The sequence below is a fragment of the Puntigrus tetrazona genome, chromosome 7, assembly GCF_018831695.1.
Source record: "Puntigrus tetrazona isolate hp1 chromosome 7, ASM1883169v1, whole genome shotgun sequence".
In the NCBI taxonomy this organism is placed as follows: Eukaryota; Metazoa; Chordata; class Actinopteri; order Cypriniformes; family Cyprinidae; genus Puntigrus; species Puntigrus tetrazona.
Window position 1 is genome coordinate 21,566,002 of NC_056705.1, and position 17,887 is coordinate 21,583,888.

At 38.1% G+C, this 17,887-nt stretch overlaps 2 protein-coding genes across 9 annotated transcripts in view; one reads left to right on the forward strand and one right to left on the reverse strand.

Annotated features, from left to right (window-relative positions):
- The first annotated feature begins 227 nt into the window (after positions 1-227).
- brd7 (bromodomain containing 7) lies at positions 228-9,605 on the forward strand. Of its 2 annotated transcripts, XM_043245451.1 has the most exons (18): positions 228-365; positions 1,145-1,332; positions 1,419-1,542; positions 1,660-1,717; positions 2,882-3,026; positions 3,198-3,308; positions 3,526-3,710; positions 4,857-4,968; positions 5,104-5,179; positions 5,267-5,374; positions 6,226-6,361; positions 6,491-6,602; positions 6,735-6,791; positions 7,646-7,742; positions 7,977-8,120; positions 8,297-8,440; positions 8,545-8,603; positions 8,774-9,605. In XM_043245451.1, exons 1-17 carry the CDS (start codon positions 317-319, stop codon positions 8,580-8,582), a joined length of 1,884 nt encoding a protein of 627 aa, XP_043101386.1. In that variant the 5' UTR covers positions 228-316; the 3' UTR covers positions 8,583-8,603; positions 8,774-9,605. The 2 variants fall into 2 exon arrangements, with proteins under 2 accessions (XP_043101386.1, XP_043101385.1); XM_043245450.1 differs by lacking the exon at positions 8,774-9,605 and having other exon boundaries at positions 8,545-8,654.
- adcy7 (adenylate cyclase 7) overlaps positions 9,606-17,887 on the reverse strand; it is a 39,054-nt gene continuing 30,772 nt past the window's right edge. For 4 of the 7 annotated variants that reach the window (XM_043245447.1, XM_043245442.1, XM_043245444.1 and 1 more), the window contains 7 exons: positions 16,896-17,007; positions 16,584-16,787; positions 15,252-15,398; positions 14,827-14,931; positions 14,017-14,131; positions 11,061-11,185; positions 9,606-10,976 (listed from right to left, as the gene is read on the reverse strand). In XM_043245447.1, coding sequence (XP_043101382.1) covers positions 10,830-10,976; positions 11,061-11,185; positions 14,017-14,131; positions 14,827-14,931; positions 15,252-15,398; positions 16,584-16,787; positions 16,896-17,007 — 955 coding nt within the window. In that variant the 3' untranslated portion in view covers positions 9,606-10,829. The remainder of the gene's footprint in view (positions 10,977-11,060; positions 11,186-14,016; positions 14,132-14,826; positions 14,932-15,251; positions 15,399-16,583; positions 16,788-16,895; positions 17,008-17,887) is intronic. The other 3 variants (XM_043245448.1, XM_043245446.1, XM_043245445.1) reach the window with 2 other exon arrangements.

The following is a 17,887-nucleotide window of genomic DNA, read 5'->3' on the forward strand; positions in this document are numbered from 1 at the left end:
GCATTTATTTCACCTTCGTTATCATCATAAGCACGTTTGTTATATACGAACAAATATATGGACATAATACAAACGTTTATATTTTAACTCTGTCGTGTTGTATGTAACTGTTTATTAAGCTGGCAGTCGCAGGCAGATGAAGACAGGAAAATGTTGTCGCGTGGTGATGGTGTAGTTTACACCGCCGAGCACTAAGCGCCGCTGTTTGAATCCTGCAGCTCTCTGTAGAAGACGCTCTGAAGTCTTTACCGACACAAAACAAAGAGCAGACTGGTCAAGCGCTGACCTGACTGTACCACCAGCTTTACTTTAAATTATGGGCAAAAAGCACAAGAAACACAAATCAGAGAAGCACACACACGACGGTAGGTCACTCACGTTTCTTTCTCCACGTCGGAGAATATTTGTATAACGTTATAGACTAAAAGCCCGCTTTAAGGTACAAGCAGCACTTAGACTGATGCTGTCAGTGGATGAGTAGCAGTCTGGTATTACACGTTAATACAGTAAATATGTTAACTAATACGTGTTTTCTCGTTAGCTTTATTTGAAGGCCGCCAGGCTGGCTGGCGAGCAGTTGTTTTGCTACGGAAAAACTAGCAGCTGTTGCTTAAAACATCTGATTAACGTTTAGTAAACTCAGCAACGGAATTAGTTTCAGGTTAATTTCCATAAATGTCTCAAACGTAATTCCAACTAGAACCAGATGGTTATACATTGGGCATAACAAATTGTAATAAACAATAATCAAAAAAACTGTCGATTTGTTAAGTGGGTTTTACAGAGTTTCAATGCAAAATCGTCTAAAAGCCATCTTGGTCAAAAAATGAGATAACGATAATGAGTGAATGCTCTCCACACATAGTATATGTTCATCAAGTACTTTTACCTCAAATGCCCTAAATCCCAGCTTGGACCCATTCAGAAGTACCAGTACTACCTATGAATGGTAACCAGAAAGAAACGGTTTTCCTAATGTGGTTTTTGTAGCAAAGGCCAGAAAAAGAGACACAAGGATTTAACTGGTGTTCGAATCAGAATAATAGTTTAGTTATAATGAACGGAACAGTATTAGAGCGTTATATTACTGTATAAAATTACAATCTTGACATTGGGGACATCACTCGTGTGCCTGGCCTTTCAGAGCGTCCACTGAAGCTAGTGTTGAAAGTGGCTGGGAATGAGGTCACCACAGGCAGCCCCAGCCTCGAGAGTGTTTACGACGACTCTGTAGATTACGACAAACACAAAGACAAGAAAAAGAAGAAGAAAAAGAAGGACGAGAAGGACAGAGCTAGTCCTCCAGTGTCACCGGTTGACAAAAAGAAAAAGGTAAGATATAAACTGCGCGTCTTGTTCTTTGCTTTCGTTGTTTACTTGCTAACTGCGTCCTAATGAATGCTATGTTTGTCTTATAGATGACCAAAAAAAGGAAAGGCCCAGACTCTGTAGATCCAGACTGGGATGAGCAGAGCAGAACTCCTGCTCGCTCCGATGTTTCCCAGGACAAGCCACTCACCCCCTCACTTGCCAAAATGGAAGGTAGAGCTGCGCACCCTTATACGGTTTAGAACCGATGTATTGTAACAATGTTGTTTTGAAGGACTGCGTGCTTGTGCTGATTATCTGTTGATTATTATGGCTTTTGTAATTTCTCAGAAAAAGAGCAGACACCTCTGCAGGAAGCTCTGAGTCAGCTCATCCGACAGCTCCAGAGGTAGGACTAGACGTCGCTTACCTGTGGACAATCTGTTCAGTCAGGTTATAGATAAGGCTGACCTCGACTAAGGATTTTTCTGGTCGACTAGTAGTTGTTCATTTTAAGCAATAGTCGACTAAATGCACATTTATTATGGGCCTATAATTGGCTTCATCCTAATAAATAAGTGCTCGAGCACCCGCATAAAGCTTTCCAAAGTGCATCGGCAGATTGATTATGAATGTGCCGGTGAAAAACAGTAAGGAGACTGCATTAACTTTTTAATATTTTGATCAACTTGTGCTTTCTTTGTTCTCCGTTTGAGAGATGAAGTCAACCACACTCATCTTCACAGTAGCGATGTGCCTGTATGCATGATTCATACGGATTACATAATTTGATATTATTTGTTTTTTAGTTTGAATCGGTTCCTTCGAAAGTAGACATTTCAATCTTTTTAGATATATTTTGTAAGGTCTGTAAGGTGAAGATATACACTGTGCTTAAGTTCACAGACAGACCACTTTCATTATTTTACCCAAAACCCCAATTTGTTTATATTAAATTCATATGTAACCAATGCGCACTGATTTTCAAAGATTTTGGGATTGGTCCATTTTTTACTTTTTTGAAATAAGTCTCTTTGATCATAAACACAGTAAAAGTAAGATTAAGTTATTAGTTTAAAGTAACTTTATTGTAATATATTTTAAAACATAATTGATCATTGTGATGGTTCAGCAGCCATTACTCCATTCTCCTTTGTCACGTGGTCTTTCAGAAATCAGTCTAATTTGCTGCTTATTAATGTTGTCAATGTGGAAATCTGTTGTTCTAATATTATTTTGTTAAAAAAAAAAAAATTAGGATTCTTTTATTTTAATGATACATATTTAGAATATAAATATACATATCTTTTCTGTCATTTTTGATGAAGTTATTGCATCCTTGATGAACAGAAGTACATAAGTTAAAATAATGTTATTGACACAAACTTTGGTGTATATGCTATAATTTTGAAACTTTTGTTTTCTAACACAAATGTCCTGCAGAAGTAGTCTTTATCAGAGTTCCTTATCGGCCCTGCGCTGTGGTTCTTAGATCCCTCTGGTTTATGTTCATAATCCTGTCTGTAATGACTGTGAATGAAAGCTGAACTCTGTTGGCTGCTGTTTATTGCAGGAAGGACCCAAGTGCGTTTTTCTCATTTCCTGTGACAGACCTGATCGCTCCAGGGTACTCTCTCATTATAAAGAGACCCATGGACTTCAGCACTATGAAGGAGAAAGTGAAAAAGGAGCATTACCAGTCACTTGAGGAGCTCAAGGTAATTTGATCATCACAGCTGTTATGACAATGACTAAGCAGTTAAATGATGAATATGCCAGCTGGGTACAACATCTGAATTAGTTATAGAACATTTGAATATTTGATGAAGGTTATTTAGATTTATTATATAGATAAAATAATTGACTATTCTGTACTGTTCTGCCTACAGCTGGATTTCAAAGTGATGTGCGAGAATGCTATGATCTACAACAAACCGGAGACGATTTACTACAAAGCCGCAAAGAAACTCCTTCACTCTGGAATGAAGATCTTGAGCACGGTGAGTTGAAAAAATCTGAACTATTGTATTGGAACTTGCACTACATTTAGAAAGCGGTCAGTAGGTATGGATTGTGAAACCAGCAGAGGGCACCGGTGCGCTGTGTACAATATGATCTCACGGCTACTGTGGTTGGAATAGTTTTACCTCTTCGGTTATACCCACGCCAAACTGACAAAGTTTAAAATCTGGAAGTTAACTATGTTTGTGCTATCAGGAGAGACTGGACAGTTTAAAACAGAGCATAGAGTTCATGGCTGGCCTGCAGACATCCAGCAGTCATTCAGCAGAGGATGGAGAGGATGATTGCGGGACATCAGACGCTGCCAAAGAAAACTCATCTGTTATGGACACAAGTGACAACTCCCAGTCACCCCGGGTCGGGAACAAAGATACACCGAGGTATGAATAATATAGGTTTGGCAAAAACAGTTGGCAGGTTACTTCCTTTTTAACTTGAAAAGTAATGCATAGTTTATGCATAATGCAAGTGAACAAATTAAAGTCAAAACGTGTAAGAACATCTGTCTAAACGTGTGTGTGTGTGTGTGGGTCTTACGACACCTTCTCCCTCAGAGGCAAATGGAGGCATACTAGTTAAAGCTAGATAATGAGGTTATTACTTTAAATATTGCCTGCATATGGACATCAAAACAAATTTATATACGAAACAAAATCAAGTCTTCACATGTTGTTATCATGTTGTCTTCATATTTTCATGGGTGCAGTGGAGACTGGATCAGTATCTGATGGTGTTCTATAAAGGATTATATAGCATTGTTGTTTTGAGTAATGGCTGCTAAAAATGTAGCTTTTTGACAGGAACAACTATTATAAAATATATTAAAACAGAAAAGTATTTTCATTTTGATAGGACAGGAAGTGAAGCGGTAGAGAGAGGGAGGACAAGATGTACAAAAAAAAAAGTAAAGTTAATTTCAGATCCTTTTATAATGTATATTAATTGGATGCCATTACAGAGAATTTATTGCAGTCATTAATTATCATTGTTGCCTGTCATGTAAGACTGAAAAAGGGAGTGTGATGCAGTCAGTAAAATTATTCAAATGAATTACCAAAAGCTTTCTTTCACCATTTGTTGCGTGTTTTGTAACTGTGCAGCAATTCACAATGGCTCTGTAACCATTCAGGGCTTCTGCTGCTGTATTCAAGCCAATGAAACATTCCAGGATGTTGCTGGGGTGTTTGTTGGCTTTCTCTATTTTACTCTCTCTTTTTGTTGCTTGCCTACGTAAATCGGCTTGGCTGCTGCAGTGACCAAGAGTCTTGGAATGCTTAAACATGTTGTGACTTGCAGGCCATCTGTAGCGCTCTTTAAACACACACACTTTGTAGCTTTTCAGGGAGGATGAATCATCTTCCTGCACACTACTCCACTGGGTCGGGTAGCACCTTGAGAATAGACCACACATTGATCTTATTATAACATTACACACAATATATCCGAGGAATGATGTGGCTCATATGTGGGGGGAGTTATTCACTTTGAAGGGGTATATATCCAGAAACGCATTGATGTCTGTGTAGCAGGGACAGTAAAGATGATGCTAAGAGCCAAGCAGAGAAAGACCTGGAGGAGATCAAGAAGATCGTTGAGGATTCTGGAGGGAAACTGTCAAACAGAAGCCTGCAGTGTGAGGTAATTGTGCAAGACCAGATAGGAAGAATCATGTGTCATCGTACATCCTTCAAATGTGAGATCATTCACTGAGGATCTCAGATAACAGTTGATGAAGGGTCACTTTTCTTTGTGGTTGTTTTTTTTTATGAGCAGCTGGAGTTTGAGAGGAGGAAGTCTGATGGTTCAACCACTTTGGGCATTTTAAACCCGGCCGACCTGAGCGCTGGAGGTTTGTGACTATGAGAGTTTGAGAAAACAAGCACATGTTAGACATATGTATGATGCACATCTACAGTTCGTCATGTTTCCATGTTAGATCCAGGATACTGCCCAGTCAAATTGGGCATGATGGGAGGTAGACTGCAGACTGGAATCAACACCCTTCAGGGTTTCAAAGAGGACAAGAGAAACATGGTCACTCCAGGTAATATATATATATATATATATATATACATACATATTTAAGATTTTCCCACCAGTTCTGTGTGTCATTCTCAACCGCTCTGTTAAACCAGTGCTCATATTCATTTTCCTGGAAAAAGAACTTAATGGAAAAACTGTCTCTCTCTTCTGTGGCCTTACCTCCAGTCATGTGGAGAAGATCATGGAAGGGGTGCCTTATAATCTCTGTTCCTCTGCCAGAGGAATGTAATATTACTTGCCACAAAAATCCAATTGTTCCTGCTGTCAATAGGAAAAAAACTCTGAATTCAAAACTGAATCAGTGAAAGTTCCTACTCATCTGTATCCATGGTCTTAGCTGGATATATGAGGCAACCTATATTTAAAACTGTGATTTTTGAGACCTGGAAATGTTGCGTGATTGAAGAAAAATCTTAAAAAGCCATTGGCATTTGCAATAAAGAAAATTTATGCCAAGCTCTAAATTATTTTATCAGGTAGAATTAAAATAATAGTAATCTTTAGTCTTTTTCCAGTAAATCACAAACAATTAATAAAGAACATTCTGCTCCTAACATTTTTGAAAACCTGAAATTTCATCATTTTAATTTGAATTTAATTTAGAGAAACTAAAACAGACTAAAATATGTTTTGGAAACCAAATTAGTGCTAAGGAGCTTTTCAATATTGTTATGGACAATGGGAGTCCTTTAAGTCAGAAAGATCGTAGAACCAGAGTTTAAATCTGTGTTCAATCATTCCTTTCAGTCTAACTGCTTCCTTTGGCAAAAAGGAGCCACTATTACAGGAAGCAGTCTTAAGTTTATTGAATCTGTAAAAAGTCCCCACATGTCTCTCTCTCTCTCTTTTCAGTTGCCTATATGAATTACGGCCCATTCAGCTCATACGCACCTACATATGACTCCAGTTTTGCCAGTATCAGCAAAGAGCACTCTGATCTCATTTACTCCTCCTATGGAGAGGAGAACAGTCAGTCAGAATCTGAAAGGTATGTGTATAGAATCAGCCATGCAATGAAATGCATCCATTGATCGGTTTGACGAAGTCACATACATTTGTGTGGTTTTGTGAAACTCAAAACACCCTTGCACCATTCCCCTTGTGTGTTTATGTGTAGCATTGCCGATTACCTGGCTAAATCCGAGGAGCACATGAGCAGGTTGGCGGATAACGTCTTGGACGCTTTGACCAGTGGGGAGCACTCAAGACAGCTGAAAGAGACAGAAACTGTGAGGAAACTCACTACACACTTGATAAAATGAATGCATATACCACTTATCAAGTTACATACTGCGTAATCTTGAATTCTTTTCAACTGTGCACAAGCTTACTCTTGATAGGATGATTTTTGTTCTCCTCAGGATAATCTGCCCACGGAAGAGCCTGCGGAGAAAGTAGACACAACAGATGATGCTGAGGTAAAACGATCTCGTGCCCTCAGAAAATAACATTTCAAATGTCTGTAAGTAAGTGCGTACTAGTATATAGCTCACTTGAGTGGAAGTAAAGACACAAACCTGCTATTTAAAGGCAGCGTCAGAACCGCAGGCTCTCTGCTCTGCAGCAGCTGTGTCAACAACACCAACCAACTTTCACACTAATGGAAAGAATATTTGCCCAGACATACACAAACACACTCCCCCGGTCGTTTTTTTGACTTCCTCCTCCACTCACAATGGTCTGTGTATGTGAGGGTGCTGTAGATGTAGTGGTAAAGGTAAGCGTGAGTCGTCTATGAACGTAGTGTAGCATTAGTCCGTGCGTGGAAGGCCGTCTTTGACTGTGGTTCTGCTAGCATACCTTAGCAGGGTGGTGCTACTGTTCAACGCTGTTTTTAGCTGTCCAGATTTCACATATAGCGTAGGTTAAAACTATGTATTATTCACTAGCCAAGACAGCTGGGTTGAAGAAAGAACAAGAGGGATTTTATCTAGTGATTCCTACCCAGATCTTCTGTGTGTGACGGGTATATTTATAGCAATAGCTAACAATTGCATGCTACGGGTCAAAATATGCCAAAAATCAGTTGGATATTAAGTAAAGGTTGTTCCATGAAGATATTTAGTTAATTTCCTACAGTAAATGTTTTAAAACGTAATTTTTAATGAGTAATATCGACAGCAAAGAACGTCTTTTGGACAATTTTAAAGGTGATATGTATGTGAAAGAGGTTTGTAAAATCTATGAAAGATACATTAACGAATAATATTGTAGTCAGTGCATTAAAATAAGTAATTGGCATGTATTTAGTTTTTTTATTTTGTGCACGCAGGTTGTTGTGTCCGAGCCCGGTGGTGGAGATGGCGTGACAGCTCTTGGTTCTTTGGGTTTGAATCCTGACCTGCTTCCTGAGAACTTCGACACAGAAGGTGAAATCACAATATGAAAATGTTTAGTTTGAAATATGGATGATAAATCTCTGATTATTAATGAACTGTTTTCCAGAGACACATCTTTCACGTGTATTATGTTGAATGAATTAATAACGGTCCTCCTCTCTCAGCAGTGGAATGGAACGCGTCACATCAATAACACACGTGAACCTTTTCCCCACATTTAAACAGACTGATTTATCTCCATGAAAATTCCTCTTCCTTCATTAGAAGCAGAGCATTTCCAGCAGAAGCTGGATGAGACGACAGAGTTGCTGAGAGAGCTGCAGAAGGTTCAGAAAGAGAGACTGAGCGCTAAACAGCCTCCAAACATCATCTGCTTACTGGCTCCTACCGCTAAAGAGCTGCAGCTTGGTACGAACAGACACACACGAAAGATGACCTGCTACCATAGACTCACTGCTCTCACTCTTTCAGATACTTGACAACCAATCATGACTTTTAATTTTTTCCAGTATAGTTTCACGTTAACAGATCTGTGGATTTTGTACAGTTTTGATAACTTCTAACCCCCGGTATCCTTCTTGCAGCGGAGAAAGTTACGGGTAACTTGGCGCAGCTGACCAGTCAGGTGACTCCTGGTGACGTGTGCAGCGTGTACGGTATTAGAAAGGCCATGGGCATCTCCCTACCTAACCATATCACACAGGATTCCTTCGTACACCTGACCACAGGTAACACTGAGCACAAGAAATATTTAACACATGCGTCTTGGTCTTGAGTTTTGTCTGTGAAAACGGTTATGACAGTGCTGAATAGGTTTTTGTTTTCTTTTCAGTGGGAGATATAACTGAACCCATGGAGGGAGTGTGTTGAGATCAGTGTCATCACTCAATGGTGCCGTTTCTAATTCACTTTTCTTTTAAATAAACCTCTTTTTGTTAAGTATTTTGTGTTTCCATTCTTAAGAGTTAACATAGAAATGAACAGTTCATTTAAAGGGATAGTTCACTACTTATGTTTTGGCACACAGATGAGTTACTTTCTCTTCATTTTTGTCTTTTCAGTGAAGGGTCACACAACCGAAACTTCACCACTTCAAAAAAAAAAAAAAAAAAAAAAAAAAAGATGCTGTGAAAAGCAATCTACATGAATTAAATTCAGTCTTCACAAGAGCACATTTCATTTTGGATTTTATTCACACGGAAGCACATGTATAAAGCTTCTCAAATATAGGAAGCTCACATGTGCTTGTGAAAACAAACCTCCTTTGTTCTTGTGGATTAACATGTTTACAGTTTCTGTTTATCATATTTGATGTGCTCCGTGTATGTGCGTTTGTTTTAGACTTTTTTTTTTTTTTTTTTTATTAAATTCGGTCTTAGTCTTGTTGTAATGAGATGAGGGTCAGTAAATAAACAGTAATAGCGTTTGTAAACGTTCAAATGTAATACAAAATGGTTCGAAAATTCTAGGTTTAACATTAGAGCCGCTGACAGCAGCTTGGTCTCTCTTCTAGATTCACAAATCATATCATGCTCTGGGAGAATTATGTATAAACCTGTATAAAGGAAATGAAACCAAGTCCTCTGAATGTTGTTACACGTCGGCACTGACGCTTTGATTTAAAGCCAAGCTAAAGGTTTTTTGCTGTTGTCGTTTACAAAGAATCGTGGGTAATTCTAATCTTTCGTGTCTGGCAATACCAGATTTATATAACATCAATGAGAAACATTTGCAAATACGCATTTTAAATTAAAATGATGAAATATTCAGAGTTTGAGATAATCAGTAAGGTCCTTCTCCTCGCAGTACTGGAAAATTCCTATTCATGTTTCTCACTGACCTGTGGTAAGGCAACAAATCAAATCTGTGATAAATAAACTTGCTATAAGCATATAAAGTGTAAAATGATTTATTCTGTAATGTTGCATACAAAACAGAGGAGACGTCAGGCGTTCCTCACAAACACTGCAGTACAGAAAGGCAGCACAGAATTGTAAATTCAGTCACTAACACTCAGAGGGCTGAAAACCCAGAGAGGTGAATAAGATTTTCGATCTCAATCGAACATTTATGCCTATGGCTTCATCAGACACTTCCCGCTTTCACCAAGCATTCTCACAGAACAGAAGCAGAGACCGTCTGAGCAAATCGATTTACTGCCATGTAAGCCAAGATGCATGAATACATCCAGTAGCGAATATACAGCTTCAGATGAGTGAAGCCACGGAGGCATTTGGTCAAGATCTAAGATGATGAAAGCACACTTTCACTAAAAGTTAATTGAATTCCATTGATCATTTTTCCCGGAATATGTAAACATTGGTGAATAGTAATTTCTGTAGCATGTTACGAAGCTTTAAAAAAAAAAAAAAAAAAAAGGCTCATCCCCAACATTCGCAATCTCAACTCAAAGGCAACAGCAAATCAACACTGCATGTCGAATTTTTGGCATTCAAAACACTTGGCAGTCGTTTTTAAAGAAAACTAACCAAAAAAAAGAAAATAATTATCCAGAGTATGTAGATTCAAGCAACAAACGGCATCCACAATTTCGCTGGTCCAAAAGTAGACGGAAAGGTTTATAATAAGATGCATATTATTATAAACGACTGAAGAAATTTTTTATCATCTTTTTTTACGTCTGCTCATCTGCGATGATAGGTTTGTGTGGGTCACGTGTTCCTTCTGCGTGTGAGGCCAAAACCGGCCGACCAGCTCAGTCATCTCAAATCAGTCTAAATCCAACAGGATCAAGGCCACTATGACAGCAGTACCCAGAAAGTCTGAGAGCAATACTGAGAACCAGTATTTTCCTTCACCGAGCTCAGTTACCCACTGTCTGTGGTCTTCTTCTCATAAAAGGATCACAAGTTCAGCTTGTGTTGGTGTGAGATGCGTGTATGTATATGCTGTTGAATGTCTCCAAAATGCTGCCAAAACATGAATGTGCAGTTCTTTAGACATGCTCTAAAGAAACAAATCCAGTAGTAATAAAACATTCCTAAATGAAAACAGAGATCACGTATAGGTTCCGGAGTCTGTCTGTGTGTGTGTGTGTGTGTGTGTGTGTGTGTGTGTGTGTGTGTGTGTGAAGCTGTCTGCGCGGAGGCTTCGGTCTCAGCTCAGACCGATCCCCTGCTGTTTGCTGGAATCTGTGCACACAAAGAAGGTTTTGAGCTCTCCTTTGCCCTTCACATTGATCAGGCCACGACACTCACATGAATAGCCCAGCTTCTGCAGGACATCAGACGTCTCCTCCGTCACCTGCAACACAAACGCGGTCACTTAGCTATTTTGAAAATCTAAAAATGACAAGAGGATCCTCATCGCAGTGGATTCAGTGCATACCTGGATTTTACCCAGCTCTCCGGTGCTTTCCATCCGGCTGGCCACATTCACAGTGTTTCCCCAGATGTCATACTGTGGTTTCCTGGCTCCAATCACGCCAGCAATCACTGGGCCATGGTTTATACCTGCACAGACCAATGAACAAACTCTGCAAATATGACATTTACATGATGTTTAAAAAAAGCCCTACGCGTGCAGAATACTGCATTCCCACTTGTACTTCACAAATGACCCAAACTCAGGGCACATGCAGAGATGAGATCATGAGGAGCAGCGTTTTAATCTTTTTATTCATTTATTTATTGAGAAATCTCTTTAAACCATTTTGCTTTTATTTCAATTAGCCCAAGACTGCTCTGTTTTTAGTATCAGTGACATAAACCTCATCATTTTGGCTCACACTAAGCACTAACTTGTAGAGTAAAGTAAATCTACTGAGTTTAAACCACAAGTGACTGCTGGAATGTGCTTTTCCCTTTTTCTAATAAAGTCTTTTAGATGGGATTTGAGTCTGTTATGGTTTTTTTTTTTTATCAGATCTCGTCCACAGATGGGCGATATGCACTCAAGACTCTTAAATGGAGCGTTTATGAAGCATTTCATGCCAGTTCCCGAGTGCATCTGTTACTCTGAGCTGCTGAAGATGCCCGAGATCTCTCTTATGAGCTGCCTCTGTTTTCAATGAGATTTTTAGCTACATCCTGCACATATTGGTTTCATTTTTAACCCTTAAAGCAGACGTAAGACATGCAAAGTCTAAACAGAAATATTTATACAATAACCTGGAGATAAAGTGTTTTTCATCTCGAGTCTGACTAAATGCAAGAATTTAATATATATTATATAAGCAGCAATTAAAGTGCTAAGCACAACAGAGGTAAAATGTGGTTAAATTAATTAATCTGTAAAAACAGGCTCTCCAACCCTGCTACCTTACTTAGGTTTATATATATATATATATATATATATATATATATATATATATATATATATATATATATATATATATATATATATATATATATATATATATATATATATATATATATATATATATATATATAAAGGTCCAATCCAGCTCAGCGAGTGCAAGGTTGGAGACCCCATGAAAAAGATTTGTTGTCCACTTTTGCACAAACTTTTGTCAAAATTCATTAACATGCTTGATGAACAGTTTGGTATATTAAAAAGCTTTGATAACTTTTGTTAGAATGCTCCATCCAATTTTTTGGTAATTTGAGATTACATTGAGATCTTTAAACCATCTAGGATGAGTTTAAAAAAATTTAAATGTACATTTTAGTATGTATTCAAGCCATGAAATCAGAGGGGAAAAAATTTTAGACCTTACGGTTCAAAAGTTATTAGCAGATATATGAATTTTAAAGTCAAGTTTATTTATATAGCACTGCAAGGTTGCCCAATGTTATGCATAATAAAAAATAATTACTAAAAAGAAACAGAACAGTACAATGTTCTTATTGATAAATGCCAAATCAAAAAGGTAAGTTTTTAATATGGATTTTGAAGATATTGAAGAAGCAAATCTAATACAGAGGGGCAGAGCACAATCTAGGAGCAGTTAAAGAGAAAGAGCGATCACCCCTGAATTTCCCCTGCGACTTTGGGGACACATAATATTCTCTTGTTGGACGACCGGAGAGATAAAAGGAGCCAATGTTCAGTCAACAAATCTGGAAGATAAACAGGAGCCAAACCACTGAAAGACTGAAACACTAAGAGAGGAATTTCAATAGTGTGCAGGCAACCAGTGCAGATAACCAGTGCATGATCCCGTTTTTTGGTACTCGTTAAAATCCTTTCAGCTGCATTCTGGACTATCTGGATAGAGATGACAGACTAATCCCAAAATACTAATGTAGACGTAACAAAAGCATGAATTACAAAATATTTCTAGACAGAATAGGTTTTAAGAAGTCAAAGCTGAAATACGCAGGATTGGACCACTGTATTTATCTGTTTGTCAAATTTTAAACCATCATCAGAAATAACACCTGGATTTTTTTTTTTTTTTTTTTGCCTAAGTCTTCACAGAAGAGGTTAAATTGCCAAGATTAAACATATTTTCACATTAGACAGGCGAGACATAAGTGCTCCAGACCGTTTTAAGGGCAGAGAGATTCGAGTGTCATCTGCATAGCAACTGAAATGTGGCCTGTTGATGGCGCTAAAGAGTTTAAGTTAGAGTCTCTAAATTTGCTCTGGTTAATGATGAGACTGACCGGTGTGTCAAATTTCAGAACTTTACCATAAGCAGTTCTTCATTGCGCATTAACGCGTTTGTAAAATACAGCATTTTACTATAAAACTCTAAAATCGAACAAAATAGATCTTGCCATTTTTGATCAAACTGTAACAGTAGGTGGTGCTGTGCCAAAATACTCATGTGCCCCCCCAGGTCAAACTTGGTATAACATGAATCTGCTAAAGCATTGCGAAACTAAAGCCTCATTTGCATGTTCGGATCAATTTTGTTAAAAAAAAAAAATTAAAAAATTGTTTGGTCTATAAGAAATCTTTCAACAACTTTTTGCCAGAATTGTCTGAAGATGAAAAAAAATAAATTAATTAAAAACAAAAATAAAAAAAATCCGACACATTGTCTAGAACTAGTTAAAAAAAATTTAATTTCAGTATGCATTCATCTCTTTTTTTTTTTTTTTTTTTTTCAGTGGTTAATAATGAGACTCTCCTCTATCTTTGTGAACTTCATAACTTTCCCACAAACCATTTTATGGGCTGCTATAGATTTTCAAAGTAAGAGAAGAAAGAGGAGAAAATGAAGACGAAGAGAAAGAGGAAGAAGCAAAAGACAACTAACAGATATATAATATGTGCCCAAGCAAATGTGGTGCTTAGGTCCTAATTCATTCTCCCAGCAATAACCGAGTAATTAACAACGGAGTAGAATTGAGGTTTCTGTGATCAGACTTACCAACACGAAGCCTGAACGTGTTGAAGGAGTGTCTGTTGATGCCATCCAGTTTGCCGATCAAAGCGATGGCGAACTCCACCATGTTTCCTATCTGAGCATTCTGCCTCTCACGGTCCTGAGGGCACACAAAGCTCAGTCAACCAGAGATACGCAAATTAGTAGTTTAAAGGACACGTTTTTGTCAAAAAATTAAAACGAACCGTAAAATCTTAAAGCACAAGTGTGTTCTTAAAATTCAAAAATTCTTTCAGCATGATCATTTTTCAGCTATGTTCGCTTCACATTCTCTTACGTAAATCACATTTAAGATCATTTCAGTTAAATCGTGGACATAGCAATGTAATTACATGCAGCGATGTAGACTTAGATCCATGTTTGTGTGTCACTCAGCAGATATTACCTCTTCTGCCAGGCTGTTTGTTTCTAATTAACTTGCCTGGTTAAATAAAGGTTAAATAAATAAATAGCTGATTTCTGCATTCAACTCACAAATGTTTTTGCAATTCATTAAGTTCAACTTCTGTTTTTGTAACCCTTAAGCTAAGCCTCAGGATATGCAAATACCTTCCCTGATTGGTGTACAGTGACAGACGGCATACTCAAACTGCCTGCTTTCCATTTAGCAGCAGCTACCAAATGTCAGAGGTATAACAGCAAAAGCTTGCAATTTAACACAAAATTAACTGGTTTCTAAACCTACAATTAGCATGAGATAACATCCTCCCTCGTTTCAGAATATTTTTTGCGAAATTTCAATCGCTCTGTGCTTAGTGGTAGTGGCGTCTTTGCATACACTATGCAGTGCAGTACCTGGCTGCTCTGCTCTGGAGGTCCGCTCAGTCCTGCAGCAGCCATGTACGTGCTGCCGATGGTTTTAATCTTCTCCACACCGCTGAACTTGGGCTTAGACAGCAACTGCAGGTGAACACAGGAGGGAAGGGCCAAGTGGATATCAGTGATTCAGAGCAGCAGAAATCTATGCCAAGGTGTTATCTTTGGACATTAAATGGCAGAGATAAAATAAGAGAATAATAAGAACTGAAAGAAAACACTGAAACTCAGTACGAGCAATACTGTATTTAGATCCCTCTGGGTGAAGCACTTTGCTGCCAGAACTGTTGGCCTAAACATTTCAGTGATTCATCCATTCATTCAGCGAATGAAAGGAGAAGAAAGACAGCGGAATAAGGAGATCAGAGAAGAAAAAAAAACATGCGACATGACATCACTCTGACCTCATCAAAGTCGGCGATGATCTCATTGAGGAGCCTCAAACACTCCAGCCCTTCTTTATTTATGTCACACTCAGTGTAGAACTCCTTGAAGTCTGGCACAGAGGCAAACATCACACATACGCAGTCATAGGACTTATAGTACAGGTCCTGGAGAAGAGGATCAGAGAGACACATGCAGCAAGAGCTCAGTGCCTCTGCGTTGCAATAATTCACGTTACAACAGAAACAACAAAAACTATTTTCAGACAGGACATTCACAGGCTATGTGAATATATGCGCACAGGTATGAGGTACGATGGATACGTGACGTGGGTGTGTTGAGAAACAGGACAAAAACTGTCACTTAATGCATTCAAATATCAGAGAGGCACAAGACTGAATGTACCGAGACACCTGATGAGTTGTTTCACAAATAAATAAATAAAATGCATAACAGACAGTAAAAAAAACAAAAAAACAAATTCTATATATTGGGATATTGTTCAAAGGGCCAGTAATTTTTTTTTTTTTAAATGAATAAAAATTAAATAAAAGGCAACTGTGAAGATTTATTTTTCCAACATTATTTAAAAAAATACAAACTTTTTATTTATCAATGAATCTTAATATTTGCACCAAATTTGCAATTAGAGTTATTACAGACATCTGTAGGCATCTTTCAAAAGCAAAAAATCTTACCAATCCGCAAACACAACCAGTAGTGTTTTAAATAAAATGCGAGAAAAAGGAAATAAGACAAAACCATCTAGATGAGCGTTAAACTATACTAATACTTATTGAAAAATGCAGATCAGAGAGAAACAAAAATATCCTAAAAATGATAAAAACCTCATAAATCAAAATAATTACTTCAGGCCTATTTTCTAGCATGAAGTTTAGAATCTTTATTATGGTATGGCTCAGTATGGACTCTGATTGAGAGGGTTACTTTGGTATTCTCTGTACAGTGTACATAGTGATCTTACAGTATGATATTGGAATGGAATTGCATGATATTATCTTGTGTGGTATATGGCAGTGTTTCCCAACCTTTTTTATTTTTTTTTATCTAAAATGCACTGCCACAGCCCGATCTCTAAGACTCTCGCAAACATTTTAAAAAGATCTGCAAAACCACGAAACTATTCAAAGTTAGTCATATTAAAGGTTTGTTTACATTTTAAATACTCAACAAAGCAAAAAACTAAATCTTTCCAAGTGCCACCTGGAACCGGCTTAGGTACCCCTGGTTGGGAATCACTGGTATATGTCTGATCTTGTATGGGAGGCATGAGGTTGTGACATGAGACGTGATACACAGGCTCATCCCACCCATTTGAAGCCGGTTCCTACCTTGTATTTCCGGTTTAGTAAAGAGATAGTGGACAGCAGCCCCACCTCATTCTTTTTGTTCTCGCCCACGAAGAGAGCGGCCACGTGCGCAGGGAGAACATTCTCCAAAAGGAGACGGTTCAGGTTTTCACACAGCTCGACTTCTTCCTTATCGGCCAGGTTCTTGTTCTTCAACAGGAAGTCCTGACGACAGCAGTACTCATTCTGAAAGGAAGAGAGAGGACAGAGCAAGGATTGGCATAATTCTCTGCCCTGACAGTAATGCACTGTATGTGTGTGTGTGTGTGTGTGTGTGTGGTATGAAGTGTGTACCTGGTGGGATATGAGCAGCATGGTAAAGAGGAAGAGTGTGATGTAAATGCAGCTCATGAGTTTTGGGTGCTTCATAAGACCTGCTTTGCACAGCCTCAAACTGTCCTCCACACTACAACAGACAGACGCTGGACATGATTATACTAGAGATGCACCAATATTAAAATTCTGGCCGATACTGATCATTATTTCCATTTTAGGGCTAATAAATTAAAATTCTGTTTAGTCTAAATAAATGTAAAGTCACACAGTAAAAATCGATAGTTTTAAAAGTCCAGTATAAAAAAAGTGGATATTTTATAAAGAGTACTTTAAGAGTTTTGTTCAAATATTAATGGGTTAAAGGGGTCATATGATTCGATTTCAAATTTTCCTTTCTCTTTGGGGTGGTAAAAATTTCAAAACCAAAGCGATATATTTTATAAAAGTTTTGAAATATCCACACCCCTTAAAACAGATCAACTTAACACACTCCCACTTTTCCACATCACAGAGTGGGTTTATTTTCATAACACCGCCCAAAAAGAAAGAAGGCAGAACTATTATTCTCACTGTTGTGTTGCTGCAGGCACCATGTTCTGGAGACCGTGTTTCGTTGTGAAAGTGAAACTATTTTGTTTGTGCTTCCAAAAAAGGACAAAACTACAAATCAGTGGTTAAGTTGTATTTACAACACTGTTCCAGAACAGTTCAACACAAATAATGGAGTGTGTTCAGTGCATTTACAGAGGACTCATTCCTAAAACCTGCAGAGAACACTATGCTGGAGGTGTACAGAGGAGAATAGTCTGCTGCCTTCTTCAACCTTTATTCAAGTTATGTTTTCTTATTGAAAGAACCTGCTACTTACTATTCAAACGTAAGTTTTGAGCAGTGAAGGGTAATGTTAGTACTTGTTTGTCGTTTCTTTGATCACAAATGCAGACATGATGTTTTGTTTATGAGGCGCGACGCAACATGATGCGTAAAACGACAGTACTAAGTCATGATAA